The sequence below is a fragment of the Marmota flaviventris genome, chromosome 11 (assembly GCF_047511675.1).
Source record: "Marmota flaviventris isolate mMarFla1 chromosome 11, mMarFla1.hap1, whole genome shotgun sequence".
NCBI lineage: Eukaryota > Metazoa > Chordata > Mammalia > Rodentia > Sciuridae > Marmota > Marmota flaviventris.
Window position 1 is genome coordinate 71,104,597 of NC_092508.1, and position 15,079 is coordinate 71,119,675.

A 15,079-nucleotide genomic window follows, 5' to 3' on the forward strand; every position below is an offset into this window, starting at 1 on the left:
TCATTTCCCTGCATTATCTGATAAATGCCACAGTATAAGGTAATGGAAAAACCAGCAACACCCCCAGACTAAACACCGGCACAACAAGCAGTGCCTGATCATCGCACCCGTGGTGCACAGTACCTTGCTGGCCTCTAACACAGCAATTTCAGGCACCATGTGGGGACAATAACTATGCCATGCTGCCTCGGAGGGATCAGGAATGCGGGCCATATGTTATGACACACAAACCAACAAAGTATAAGGAAAATTATGACAGCATCCAGGCAGCATTCAGCTTGATATACCTTCTTTCTGAAGCACATTTATGTAAGGTTCTGCCCCTGTGTGTAATTATAAAAGAATTTGTCTAACTTCAAATGGGTGCGATTTAGACTGTTAATAAAGTATTTGCAGAAAATATTTACTAAAGCATGAAGAAAACCCATGAGCTCTGCAAAGATGCATACCACGGATGTTTTTAGTCACTAAACATTTCTAGTGGTGTCACTTCAAATTTTACTTCTTTCTGTTCTTCCCCCGCCCACCTTATTTCCTTTGTGACACCTCTGTTTTCCAACGATTCCATTGCTTTTACTTCCCTTAGCAAGTTAAGAATGCATGGAAATTTTTAAAATCCAAATAGTATTTTAAAAGTCTAATTTGCTTTCTCATTGTATTCCTGGGTAACTTCATCAGGACTTCATTTCCCATTGACTCAGCAGAGCTGGCCAGAAGTCACCACTGTTGGAAATTTCTTCTAACTTTATATATTTTGAAAATAGATTTCTCAAGACAGTTTCAAATTTAGCTTTAAATTCTTATCAGGTATGCATTGGCGTTTTCTGTGTGAATGTATTCATGTTGGAAAGGAAGAATTGCCACCAATCATTGAACACTAATTCATTCAGCTGTTTGGGGAAAATGCTAGTGGATGTACTGGCTTGTAGTAGCTCCTTCTGCTTGAATTTATCATCAGTGAAAATGCACATTTGAATAAGCCAAGAACTCCATGTGCCTGTGAACAAACTGATTAGGGAGACACACAGTTACTACTCATATTTTTTTCTCACCAAGCAAGTGTGGTGAGTGGGTGTGTGTGAGCTCTGTAGTGTTAAACGCTCATTCAGAAAAATGTACTATTCTTCCTCCTCTCTCCTGCCAGCCCCTACCTCCCTGCACATTATGGCATGGTGTGTGGTATGTGGTCTAAACACAAAACAGGCCCCATCTTACTCTAAGAAATGTATGGTTCGCTACATGGACTTTCCCACCTACACTCTGAAACCAAAGTCAGCCTCTGTTCTTTGAAACAGTTTGTTAACAATTTGAATGAGATTCTCCCCAAAAGCTCTTATGTTAATGCAGTAGGTGAAATGATTAGATTATGAGGGCTGTAATCTAATCAGGCTATCCTTGTTTGATGAACTAACTGGGTGGTAACTCTAGGAGGATGGGGCATGGCTGGAGGAGGTGGGTCACTAGGGGGCGGAGGTGCTGGAAGGCTTCATTCCCTGTGTCCCTTACCACTCTCTGCTTCCTGGCCACCATGAACAGACTCTATCCATCATGCCTCCATCACACCTCTGCCATGATGTTCTGCCTCACCCTGGAGGCCCAGAGCAATGGTATCGGTCAACCATGAGCTGAACCTCTGAAACCATGAGCCAAAATAAACTTTTATTCCTCTAAGTTATTCTGGCTGTTTATTTTGGTCACAATGATAAAAGGCTGACTAACACACAGTTATAAAAGTCTATAAGAATGAAATTCTCCTCATGTATTTCTGGAAATTACACTGACATTTGGCATTTATTAGTAATGTTCAGTGTCTTTGTGTATTTTCCTGCTCCGTGTTCTAAAGAATTAGCAAGAAATGCTTACTCTGGTGCCATTCTGTGCACTTCATTATGTTTTAATGAGATTTTTTTATTGCCTAGAAACGTAATGTAACCATTTCCTTTTCCCCTTTTCAAGGTTTGAACAGGCTTTTATTACCAGTTTGATCAGTAGTGTGGTGAAAACAAAGGACAGTTATTTTTGGATCGCTCTGCAAGACCAAAATGACACAGGAGAATACACTTGGAAGACCACAGGACAGAAGTCTGAGTTGGTGCAGTACACGCACTGGAACGCACATCAGCCCCGTGAGTAGAGAGGGCTGCAGCACCTACTCTCCCTCACTTTTTCTTCTCTTTTATTGGTTCCAAATCCCTTCCACCCCTTGGTCACCTCTTTTGAGTCTTCCTTAATGTTTTCTTACTGCCAATGTTAACTAAAATGATCACCCGTTTGCAGGAGGTAACATATAGTCAGTTTCTAACATAGAGTCCACATGCAGCTGTATGATTTGGGGAAGTCACTTAATCTCTCCATATGTTTCCTCATTTTTAAGGATAGCAATAGTATCTACAGAATTACTCTGAGGACTAAATGAAATATTACACAGTTCCTGCTGCACTGTAAATCATAAATACTAGCTCTTACTGCAGAGAAAGAATGTGTAGAATTTTTTCTAAAGCTACATAGAATATAATATCATGGTTATCCTGTTAGGATTCCTCACCCATACATTCTAAGATGTGGGGCCTCCTCTGTGCTGGACCAGCCACCAAGGTGAGCACCCTGGAAAATCCCAGGACCCTACAGGAGGGTTTGATTGTTGTCTACACGCTTATATTTCCTCAACATTTATGAGCCAGATTTAACTGTTTAAAAAAGATTCCCTAGACCTCCTGAGGTTAAAAGAAAGAAAAGAGAAATCAAAGAAAATCCGTTTACAGTCTCTCTGTTGAACACATGGTTTAAGTACCTGTACTTTTTGAAGACTTCCAATTCCCAGCCCCGCATGTAAGAAGCTTAGAAGTTGCCATGCCATCCTAACAAGCAAAGAGCTGAACAAACTGAGAAACCAAAATTCTTCTTAGAGTCACCAAAGACATGAGATCACAGAGCAAACCACTGCCCCCAAATTGGAGAGAGAGACAGAGGATACAGAGATCACAACTTACTGGAAGAGAAACTGACCAGCAGAAACCTCCACTCAATCCAGTGCTGGGCTTAGAAATCCTGAACCGCAATGGATGAAGTTGCTGGAGGCTCAGTGTAGACAACTCTGAGAGTAAAACTCCAGGAGGGCCCGGGTCCCAGGAGGCTCACACACACTTTCACAGGTTCCTCCTCTTGAAACTGTAACAGGTCCTCACAATGAGGATCAGAGAAAATTTTCCTCGTGCTTTCACCAGAAGGAGAAGGAAAAGAACCTCTATTTTTGGGGGGGTGGGGTACTGGGAATTGAACTCAGGGTCACTCAACCATTGAGCCACATCCATAGCTCTATTTGGTATTTATTTAGAGATAGGGTCTCACTGAGTTGCTTTGTGCCTCCCCATTACTGAATCTGTCTTTGAACTCATAATCCTCCTGTCTCAGCCTTCCAAGCTGCTGGGATCACAGGCATGCACCACTATGCCCAGCCTGGAACCTTTTTTTTTAAATACACTACAACATTCTGTTAACAGAGTCTCACCAGAGCCTGACCTGCTTGAGTTTAATCAGAGCATAACCTACCTGAGAGGGAAGGGAACTACCAGGCTCCAGCACTCTCCAGCTGTTCTATCACACTGAGGAGAGAAAAACACCTGAGAAGCTCTCACTGATGAGGGCCACAGTCCAGAGGCACAGGACGGATCATTTAAAGACTGAGGCCAAGTCATAGGATGTGGACACTCCCTTTCACTCATACTTTCCACCATCTTACTAGAGGCCTGTTTCCTGGAATTCCTTTTTCCAAGTACATTATGTCCACCTTTCAACAAAAACATTACAAGGCATACTAAAAGGCAAAAGACAGATGGAGAGTCTAAGAAAAAAGTGAAAATGAAATGCTATATACAGCTATATGTATATATCAGAATAGAAGAATGCCTTGATGGGCTAATGATTCACTGAGGAAAGAATCTTTGAGTTTGAGGATGTAACCATAGAAATTTTCAGAAGTGGAAAAAAAAATTTTTTTTTAAAAAACAGAACAGAATAGCCAAGAACTGTGGGACAACTACAAATGTGTAAATACTTGTAATAGGATTATCAGAAGGAGAGGAAAGAAAGGAACACAAACAATACTTAAAGCAACAGGAACCAAGAATTTTCCCCAATCCATGTCATTACCAAACCACAATCCAGGAAGCCCAGAGAACACCAACCAGAATAGTTCCCCCAGAATAACTATAGCTAGGAAAATCAGATTCAGACTTGAGAAAATAAAAATATAAAGAAAAATTCTTGGAAGAAGCCAGAGAGGGAGCAAAGATGAGAATTAAATCTGACTGCTCCTCAGAAACTATGCAAGCAAAAAAGAGAATAACGTGAAATTTATAAAGTATTGAGGGGAGAAAAAAAACCAACCTAAAATTCTATAATTTGTGAGATCATCCTTTAAAAGTGAAGGAGAATTTAAATCTTTTATGATTTTATTGAATGTGTTTCCAGTAGGCTTGCTTTGCAGAAATATTAAATGAACTTCTTGGGAGAGAAGGAAAATGAAATAGAAACGTAGGTCTATGTAAAGGAAGCACATTGGGAATAAATAGTGACGATAAAACAAAAACTTTTATTTTTCTCATTTTTAATTATCTAATATATGTTCAAAATAATAATGGCAACAATATACTCAATTATAAACACATAACAAATAATTATCAAATATTTGCTTCTATGTAAATGAAACAAATGACAGGGATAAGAGGGACATTGGGTGGTTGTGATGTGTCAGTGTAGCTTCAATTGTGACAAATGTGGCACTGTGATATGTGATGTCTACTGTGAGGGAGATTGTGTAGGAGGCAGGGGAGAGGGATGATATGGGAACTCCCTGTGCTTTCACTTTATTTTGCTATGAACCTAAAACTACTATAAAAAATATTCATTAATTTTTCAAAAATTATACATTTTAAAGATACAAGCAAGGTGTAATCAAGACAAATTATTTTGTGTGTGTGTTTGCATATAAATGGGACACCTGTAATCCCAGCAACTCAAGAGGCTGAGGCAGAGGATCACAAGTTTGAGGCTAGCTGCAGCAACTTTAGCAAAACCCTCAGCAACTGAGTGAGACTCTGTCTCAAAACAAAAAATTAAAATGACTGGAGATATAACTTAGTTCAATCCCCAGTACCCCTCACCAAAAAAAAAAAAAAAAGCATTGGTTTAGGAAATTGTATAGAAACTGATGACTTCCCATAGCCCAAAATGAGAAACATCACAATTCACTCAACAGAACAATCTTCTGGTTCTGCAACTCTGTATTATTAAATTGAAAAAAGCAGTAAAGTTCCATGTCACACCATTCTACAAAAAAAAAAAAAAATTAAAGCTCAGGTATCATTTCTATATACTTTGGAATTTTGTTGGGAATATACCTGTCAAAATAAATTAATACATTTTGAGAAGACAAAATTTTTGGTTTTTAACGGTAACTTCCTTGGGGCATATTTAGATGTCTGAAGTCTGGAACTAAAGCAGAGCTTCTTGTCATTCATAAGTTTCTGCTGTAATTTATTTGAGTGGCACTACTCTTTTTCTCTTTTCCCTGAAGCAAAAATAATGCTGTGATGCTCAGTTTGGCTGCTCATGCTGATTGACATTGAGTAAATTGTCTCTGAATAAGATGAAAATGTAAATCTTTTTTGAAGAAAATACCAATAATAAAAGCTCCAGTGTTTCCCTTTTTTCTTTTAAATTACAGCTTGTAGAAACACCACCCTAAATCACATTTTCTTTACTGCCTGTCAAAAAAGAATCCATTATCTTGGGCCTCATATGAGAATCTTAATCCAGCAGAAACTGACTGTCTGAACTGACCACTGAACAGGAAGCCTGTAGCTTTTTATAAACTCAGACTCTGTCCTTATGTCCTACTAGCAAAATATTCCATCTGTGCTAGAATCACAGTTCTGCCATTTTTTCTCAATTTTGTATTATGTTCATCAAATAGCATAATACACCATTGCGTCAGCAATGATCAACTTCATGTTCACTCTTGTCTGAGCTTTACCCTCACCCACGTCCCATATTTTCTCATAGCAAATCCCAGACATCATATCATTTCACCCACAAGTATTTCAGAATTATTTCAAAAAAATAAAGACATCTTTTATAAAAACATGATATAATACAATTATCAAACCTGAAAATAATTAACTATAGTTCCATAATATCATAAATCTTTAGTTAATGCTCATGTTTCTAAGTGACCCATAAATATTATATAGAGTATTTTACACTTTGTTTCAATCAAGATCCAAATAAGTTCACACATTGCAATTGATTAATAGATTTCCTAACATCTGTTTCCCACTTCCTTCACCCATCTTTTGTTTTTCTTAGAATTTATTTGTTGATGATGCAAATGAATTATATGGCTTAAATTTCCCTAAAGTTTATGCTTTATTGTCTAACACATATTGTCTAATGGGTTACTCTATCCTCTTTATTTTTCAAAAAAAAAAAAAAAAAAAAAACAACAACAACATTTTTGTTCTTAAACAGAATCAGAGACCTGATCAAATTCAGTTTTGCTTTATTTTATTTTGAAATACTATTTCTCACACACTTGCATGTTTTGTCTGGAGATGCATAATGTCCAGTTTTCTTTCTTTTTATGTTATTAGCAGTTTTTTAATTTTTTTATTTGTTCTTTTTAGTTATACCTGACAGTAGAGTGTATTTTGACATATTATACATTCAAGGAATATAACTTTTTTTAATTGGGATTCCATTCTTGTATTTGTACGCTATGTGGAGTTACACTGGTCATGTATTCATGTACGAGCATAGGAAAGTTATGTCCAATTCATTCTATTGTCTTTCCTATTTCCATCCTCCCTCCCTTCCCTTCATTCCCCTTTGTCTAATCCAATGGACTTCTATTCTTCCCCTCCATACCCTCCCCAGTTGTGGATTGGCATCCACATATCAGAGAGGTCTTTGATTTTTTGGACTGGCTTATTTCACTTAGTATGACAGTCTCCCATTCCATCCATTTACCAGCAAATGCCAAAATTTCATTCTTTCTTATGGCTGAGTAATATTGCATTGTGTATACAAAATTTTTTGTATCCATTAAACCATTGAAAGGCACCTAGGTTGGTTCCATAGCTTGGCTATTATAAATTGAACTGCTATAAACATTGATGTGGCTGCATCACTATAGTATGCTGATTTCCAGTCCTTTAGGTATATACTGAGGAGTGAGATTACTGGGTCAAATGGTGGTTCCATTCTGAGTTTTCCAAGGAATCTCCATACCGTTTTCCAGAAAGGTTGCACCAATTTGCAGTCCCACCAGCAATGTATGAGTGAACCTTTTCTCTCACATCCTCATCAAATAAATGTTACTTGTATTCTTGATAATTGCCGTTTTGACTGGAGTGAAATTTCAGTGTCATTTTAATTTTCATTTTCTTCTGTGAGGTGTCTGTTCAGTTTCTTTGCCCATTTTTTTAATTAGGTTATTTGTTTTGTTTTGTTTTGTTTTTTGGTGTTGAGTTTTTTGAGTTCTCTGTGTATCCTGGAGATTCATGCTTTATCTGAGGTAAAGATTTTCTCCTGTTCTGTAGGTTCTCTGTTCATGTTCTTGATTATTTCCTTTGCTGTGAAGAAGCTTTTTACTTTGATACAATCCCATTTATTGATTCTTGACTTCACTTATTGCACTTTAGGAGTCTTATTTAGGAAGTCGGTTCCTAAGCTGACATTGGGCCTACATTTTCTTCTAAAAGGTGCAGGGTCTCTAATGCCTAGGTTCTTAATTCACTTTGAGTTTTGTGCAGGGTGAAAGGGGGTTCAATTTGATTCTACTACATATGGATTTCCAATTGTCCCAGCACCATTTATTGATGAGCCTATCTTTCCTCCACTGTGGCACCTTTGTCTGGTATGAGATAACAGTATTTATATGAGTTTGTCTCTGTGTCTTCTATTCTATACCATTGGTCTTCACGTCTGTTTTTGTGCCAATACCATGCTTGTTTGTTACTATAGCTCTGTAGTATAATTTAAGGTCTGGTATTGTGATGCCTCCTGTGTCACTTTTCTCTTTAGGGATTGCTTTGACTATTCTGGGCCTTTTACTTTTCCAGATGAATTTCATGACTGCTTTTTCTATTTCCATGAAGAACATCATTTGAATTTTAATAGGAATTGCATTAAATCTGTGTAGCACTTTTGGTAGTATGGGCATTTTGACAATATTAATTGCCTATCCAAGAACATGGGAGATCTTTCCATCTTTTAGTGTGTTCTTCAATTTCTTTCTTTAGTGTTTTATAGTGTTCATTGCAGAGATATTTTACCTCTTTTGTTAGATTGATTCTCAAATTTTTTTGAGGCTATTGTGAATTTTCCTGATTTCTCTTTCAGCTGATTCCTCATTGGTGTATAGGAACACAATTGATTTATTTGTGTTAATTTTATATCCTGCTACTTTACTGAATTCTAGAAGCTTTCTGGTGGAGTTTTTTTTTTGTTTGTTTGTTTTTTTTTTGTTTTTTTTGGTGGGGGGATTCTAAATATAGAATCACATCATTGGCAAATAGGGATAGTTTGAGTTCTTCTTTTCCAATTCATATCCCTTTAATTTCTTTCTTTTTTCTAAATGCTTTGGCTAGGGTTTCAAGAACTGTGTTGAATAGAGGTGATGAAAGAGGGCATCCCTGTCTTGTTCCAGTTTTTAGAGGGAATATTATTAGCAGTTTTTGATGATCGATGCATAGGCCCCTTGATTCATTATGGTTTGTTTGTGTTATTTTGTTTTTCTGGAGATCGAACCCAGGGCCTTAAGTATGTTAGGCAAGCACACTGCCACTAAGCAATATCTTCAGCCCTCAGTAGGGGGTTCTTGATTCATAGTTGGAGTACTCCTATAAGAAAGAAATTCTCGGCCTGTATTTTAGTAACTTTGTGGTATGGTTTTTATAGGAAAGCCAGAATAAATGCTTAATTCTTTCCCTTTACAAAATAATTATTTCTTCATTAGCATCTTTCAACATTGATCAATTAGAGGTTTGCAGGATTTTTTAAAGCTGTTAATGAGTAAGCACTTTAAAACATATTTGATACGTTGATATGTTTTAGTTCATTTAACCTCCCCCACCCCGGGTGGGGGGAGTGAGGATTAAACCCAGTGCCTAATCACTGGACCACATCCCCAGACCTTTTCATTTTTGACTTTATTTATTTTTATTTATGTTTTGTGGTGTTGGGGATTGAACCCAGGGCCTTGTGCATGCAAGACAAGCACTCTACCAACTCAGCTATATCCCCAGCCCTTTTAGTTCATTTCAATTATCCTTTTTTAACGCTCAAGTTGTCCCATCTTTGTGATGGGGATCTCTTCAACAACTACCTCCTGAGTCCTCTTGATGTGATGCTAACTGTCTCTGATAGCATCCTTGCTATCTAACATGATAAGATGCAAATTTCTGCCTCAGACTTAGAATCATCCAGGTCATCAAGGAACCCTGGTCATTTTAATGGGAAGTGGTATTATTTTTATATGCAATCTGAGCATATAGGTACTCATTAAACATTTGTGGGGTTTTTTTCCTAATTTCTAGGCCATTTTGGTGGGCGGATATAGGAAATAAATGATGTGTGTCTGTGTATGAGTATGCATGTGTTTGTGTGTGTGTGTGTATGAGAGAGATGAAATACTTTTTTAGTTCAAACTGATAACTGATACTTTCAATTCAAATTCAGACCTACAAGGTTTTTAACCTTTATCTGTATTTCCTTTCTTTCACTCCAAAACTCTCCTTTCTCAAAAAAAAAACAAACAGGAAATTCTGGTATATATTTTTTTAAACAACAACAACAAAGGCACTCTATAGCCTTTGGTATTTTGAGAGAAATAAAATATTCAGGTAAAGCAGGAAAGGTGATTTTGATGTCTACTAACCATTGCCACTGATTAAAGGGGAAGATGATAAGATATTTTCTATTCAGGGAAAAACTAATGGGTCAAAACTGAAATATACTTTGTACTTAGATTAAAGATACCATTATAAATGAAGGCTGCTCTATGGGAAAGAAAAAAGTGAATACATTGTTGTTAAGATATTACAAAAGCTTTTCCGGGTTACATGAGAGTTTCATAGGAATCTTAATAGAGGGAAAGAAACACTTGAGATTGCTATTTTACGAACATGCATAACTGAGATCTAGACGCGGAAGAAGACAACTTCAGGGCCCATTTGCCCCAATTGGTCCAAGTTAGTGGAAATCTGCCAAGGGCAAGGTAAATGGGATCCTAGCAGAGCAAGTCAGTTTGTTCCCCTGAGAATGCCCTATAGATAGTGAGTCCAGTCCAAGACATCACCAGGTCAGCAGACACAGCTAGACTGATGATCTATTCTAAGGCTCATCAGAGTTCTGAGAAGAACCACATAATGAGGACAAACTCAGCCTTGTTTCTGAGCACATTTTCATGTCTTTTCAGAACCATACAAGTAATTGCCATACAAGTAAAAATGTGATTGTGGATCTTCAAGGAAATTCTGTGACCACACAAGGGAGAGAAACATGACCAGGGAAATGAGAGAGCTCTATGGAGGAGGAACATAATTTGAGCAGAATTCATTCATTCATTCATTTACTCTTTATTGAATACCCACCCACTCTGTACCTTGACATTGTCTCATAATAGTCTCAAGTAAATCTAATTTCAAATCCTGGATTAAACACTTACTATGTGGCCTGTGGCAACTCACTAACCTCTGTGCCTCAACTTTTCCATGTGCAAAATGCAGATTCTAATCGCTGCCTCAATGAGCTTCTGAAGTTAAATAAGGGAAAGTTCATATAAATGCATAACACAGTGCCTGGCAGAGGTGCAGAGCTATGAAAGCTCAGCTTCCCTGCCTGCAGAATTCCACTTTTTTCTGTAGATAAAGAGAGAGGGAGGGAGAGGGAAGGTGGGGAGGGCAGAGGACTTGAGAGGTGAGAATATGAGAGGGTTATTGCAGGGAAGGGGAGAATAACTAGAGAGATTCAAGTAAAATATTCACTCAGAGGCAGAGAGGTCTGCCTGGCACAGTCCCCTCCTGCCCTGAAGCCACAGGTTGGCTTGGTTGGTTGCTTTATATTTAGGTATTTGAACAGAGACATCAGAGGTGGAGGATAATGGAAGAGACTAGAAAAGTGAATTAGAGAATGTTAATTATAGAATGTTTTTCCACTCATGTGAACAGAAATGAGGCTAAGGCAGGTAAGGAGAGTCTGCTGAAATATGAGATTCACCACTGAGAAAAGCAATGATAGTTTTCCTCCAATGAGAAGAGCTATCAAATGTAAGAACAATTTCTCTGGGAGAAAAACCACCTCCACTCTTTCTCACATCCCTCCCCTTATGATTTGGCTTTGCAAGCATCCCCATGAATTGGCTTATAAATTTGGTTAATACTCCCTTAGCCCAGCCTCCCTTTATTACACCACTTTACTGCTTCTTTGGGGCTGAGACTCTAAAATTTGGGTCAAATGTTCCATTAAGTTAACCACTTTAGAATACCAATAACATGCCTGCAGCACTTTTCATCTTTGTGGTGGTTCACAAACATCTCCTTCTTCACTAATGAAGATGAGCTGAATATCTATAGCATCTAAAACCAAAGCTATTTAATCATTGTCTGATGTGGGGAAGTGAGACGAAATGCAAGACCAACAAAAAAGTATATTACATTTTAAAGTTGCTGATTCAAACTTTTAAAAAATTCTCTGAACATGCAGGCAGAACTCATATCACAAAATCCCAGTTTTTGTAATGAAAATAACCATAAGAAGAATAGTAACATCTTAGGGTATTTGGGGTTATTCCTATCTTACAGAGTGCTTTTTGATACATGATCCTGTATGATCTTCATAAAAACCCATGAGAAAAAAAAAGAAATTATTGTCCATATGTTTTAGACAAGCCTTGTTTGCAATTAATTAACCTGCTCAAATTTCAAGTTAATATTTATGCTGGGACTTAGAACCCCAGACCTCAAGTTCCAAGTCAGAAGTTCTTGCTTGGAGATTTTCTACCTCTGTTATGCAATAAATGGATATTCCACTAAGATGTCTCAAAGGAAGGACATCCAAGTCAGGCAAGATGCATATTTTCCTTCCTTTTTCAACTAGAACAGTTCCACAAGTATATTACATTTGGGGCTTCCATATGGATTTCCACAGTTCAAGTTCATTGCACAAAGCACGCACCATCTCTCATATTGCTCATGACCCAGCTGGGCTGTGAGCTACATTCCAAAATTAGACTCAATAGGCCTACAGAGCTCCATTTATGGCAGAGGCAATAACATACTATAACTCTTCCTTGCCTACCCCTCAACTCAACTCTCCATCTTTAGTTCTAACTAGTTCTTCTGGGCCAGTGGAGATACCTGGTAGCCTTTGTATGGATCGAATTTCTTTTTCAACTCCTTTTCATCAAGCCATACTTAGCCTGTTTCCTCTATTATGTCTGGCCATTTTCACCTCTGTGGGTCTCTTTGATGCATCAGGATACACATACACAAGTCTGTGTCTTGTAGACTATCTTGTCACCATGATGCCTGATACCTAAGGCATGGTGTGCACCCTTGATTGTCAAAGTCAAGCATCCATTCTTCAGTTCATTATTCTTTCCTCTCTTCCATCAAACTCTGTTCCTTTCCTCCATGAGAGGTTCTTTGTTCATTTTCCTCTATCTTCTTTCTTCTCACTTCCATTCTTCATTTCCCTCTTTTTAATCTTTCTATGAACATAAAACAATCAAAACATGGTTGACAAGGATAATGCCAGTTACCTGATAGCTAAAACAAAAAATTGAATCCATTACTTCTGAAGGGAAATTCAGCAAGATAAATATCTAGTACCAAGTGACTACATGTTTTTTAAGTGCCTTTAGGTCCAGAATCGTCACAAATCTTCAGATGCTTCCTCCGGTATGGCTTGCTATTTTCAAGCCCACCTTAAAGATTCTGTTCTTTTTCATCCTTCAAAACTCAGTTCAAGGGCTTAGGATATTGCATAGTGGTAGAGAGCTTGCCTAGCATGTTTGAGGCCCTAGATTCAATCTCTAGTACAGAAAAACTCAGCTCAGAGACCCCTTTCCACAAATTCTTGACTGATCTCTCCAGGCAGGCTCCATCACCCCTCTGAAGCCTCCCACCCATCTTTGTCATGGTGTCCTTACCTGGAGGCTCCTTGGGGTTGCATATTCCAGGGGCTGGGGGCTCAGTCACAATCAGAATCCACCACTGCTGCCTCTACTTGCCCTGGCCCTCTGAAGCCTCCACCTAAGTGTCTATTGCCATTGTTTATAAATCTGTTTCTCGCACTAAGAGCTAGTTCTTGTCTGTTTTGTTCTGTCTCCTTTCTAGCCAGGATACATACTTTTCTGTGGTTGTTGAATGTTGATTTAGTTCATAGAATGGTTACCCTGGATTCAAGAAAAAATAAGTTCATTCGTATTTAATTTTTATTCTATTTTTAGAATAGAACTGTTTTCTACTCCTCTTTGCTGAAATTTGAAGGATTTTTTTTTAAGCAGTCTTAGGAGATTTTGCTGACAAACTTAAAATTTTTAAATCAATTTGCAAATTGTTTCTATGCAAAAATATAGTTCTTATGATAAAACATTCAACAAGCCTAAAAGAAAAAAATGAAGTTTGGGCCATAACTAAGCAGTCTATCGCTTTTCCTAATATTCTACGCAAACTATGCTGGGGGGCGAGGTGGATCTCTGAATTTTGCTTCTCATTTAAAAGCCACCTATTCCTCCTGCTTTTCCTGATGTCTGCCCTCTGTTCTGCCCCCAAAGCTTTTTCTCATTTCAAGAATTTATCTCATTCCCTCCATTCTCCCATGGTTTATGGCTGATAGTTTGGTTCTTTGTTGTGTACCTTGTAGTCTACCTTGAATCCATTATTTATGTATTTTTCCCTGTTGACTCTAGTTCTCAGAGGATGAGCACTATGCACGTTGATTTGTTGGCTTTTTACAATGGGATTTTAAAGCACAGCATTGAGCTATGGGGGATATTGCCATTCCATGTAGAAACTTCTCCTAGTTTCCCATGATTTGCCATCTGAGCTGAAAGTAGACAATGTCCAAATTTCAGGCTTCACAGCCTCTTTTCTCTCATTTTTCTATCTTCTTTTCTCCAGAGATAAAGAGAAATGAGATAATCATGCCAATAAAGCATCCTTTTTAATCTTTACTGTTCTTGTCTGGGTTCTTCATTGTGAGATGTCAATTATTCAACACTCTGAAAAGCTGTCTTTTGAGCACATAGTGTTTTTGTTGTCTGGTATTTTAAATGCTTGTTTTCTGCTTTATAGGATCCAGGGGTGGCTGTGTTGTCATGCGAGGCAGTAGTCCACTTGGTCGTTGGGAAGTGAAGGACTGTAGACGGTTCAAGGCCATGTCCTTGTGCAAGCAGCCAATCGAAAATCGGGACAAAACTGAGCATGAAGAAAGATGGCCCTTTCACCCCTGCTACTTGGACTGGGAGTCGGAGCCTGGCCTGACCAGTTGCTTCAAGGTGATACCAAGGTTACTTGAGCATTCACAGTATCATTATTTCAGTTTGTTCCATGAATCACAAATTCCTTTATTCCAACACCTAGTTTTCCCCCGAACAGTGCCTGGCACACAGTGGGTACTTAATCAATATTTGTTGCCTGTCTCTATCCTTTCATTTATATTCAAATAATTTTTAAGTAAAAATTGGCATATTCCTGGTGACATCAAAGGCCTCCTCATGAAGATTATCTGTTAATTGGAAATACCATGCACCAGTATTGACCCCAGGGAGGGGAACTCCATGCACTGGTTATCATTTCTGGGGGAGGACTCTAAACACCTGATAAATTGCTAGTAAGTTTCTTTTCTCTGGCAGGAGATTTTGCACAAACTCAGCTGCCAGAGTCTGAGTCCAGTGAGACAGAACACTCAACAAATCAGGCAAAGCAACCTCATTATTCACAGATGGGCTGCAAGAAACAGCAGAAACCTAGGATCCCTAGCAAGCCCATCTCCCAAACCGCAGGAAACTGCTCAG

At 38.2% G+C, this 15,079-nt stretch overlaps 1 protein-coding gene across 1 annotated transcript in view; it reads left to right on the forward strand.

Moving 5' to 3' along the window:
• Nucleotides 1-15,079, forward strand: part of Pla2r1 (phospholipase A2 receptor 1) — a 120,668-nt gene that overhangs the window by 61,949 nt on the left and 43,640 nt on the right. The window contains exons 11-12 of the mRNA XM_027937987.2: nt 1,957-2,126; nt 14,358-14,560. Of these exons, the coding sequence (XP_027793788.2) occupies nt 1,957-2,126; nt 14,358-14,560 (373 nt within the window). The remainder of the gene's footprint in view (nt 1-1,956; nt 2,127-14,357; nt 14,561-15,079) is intronic.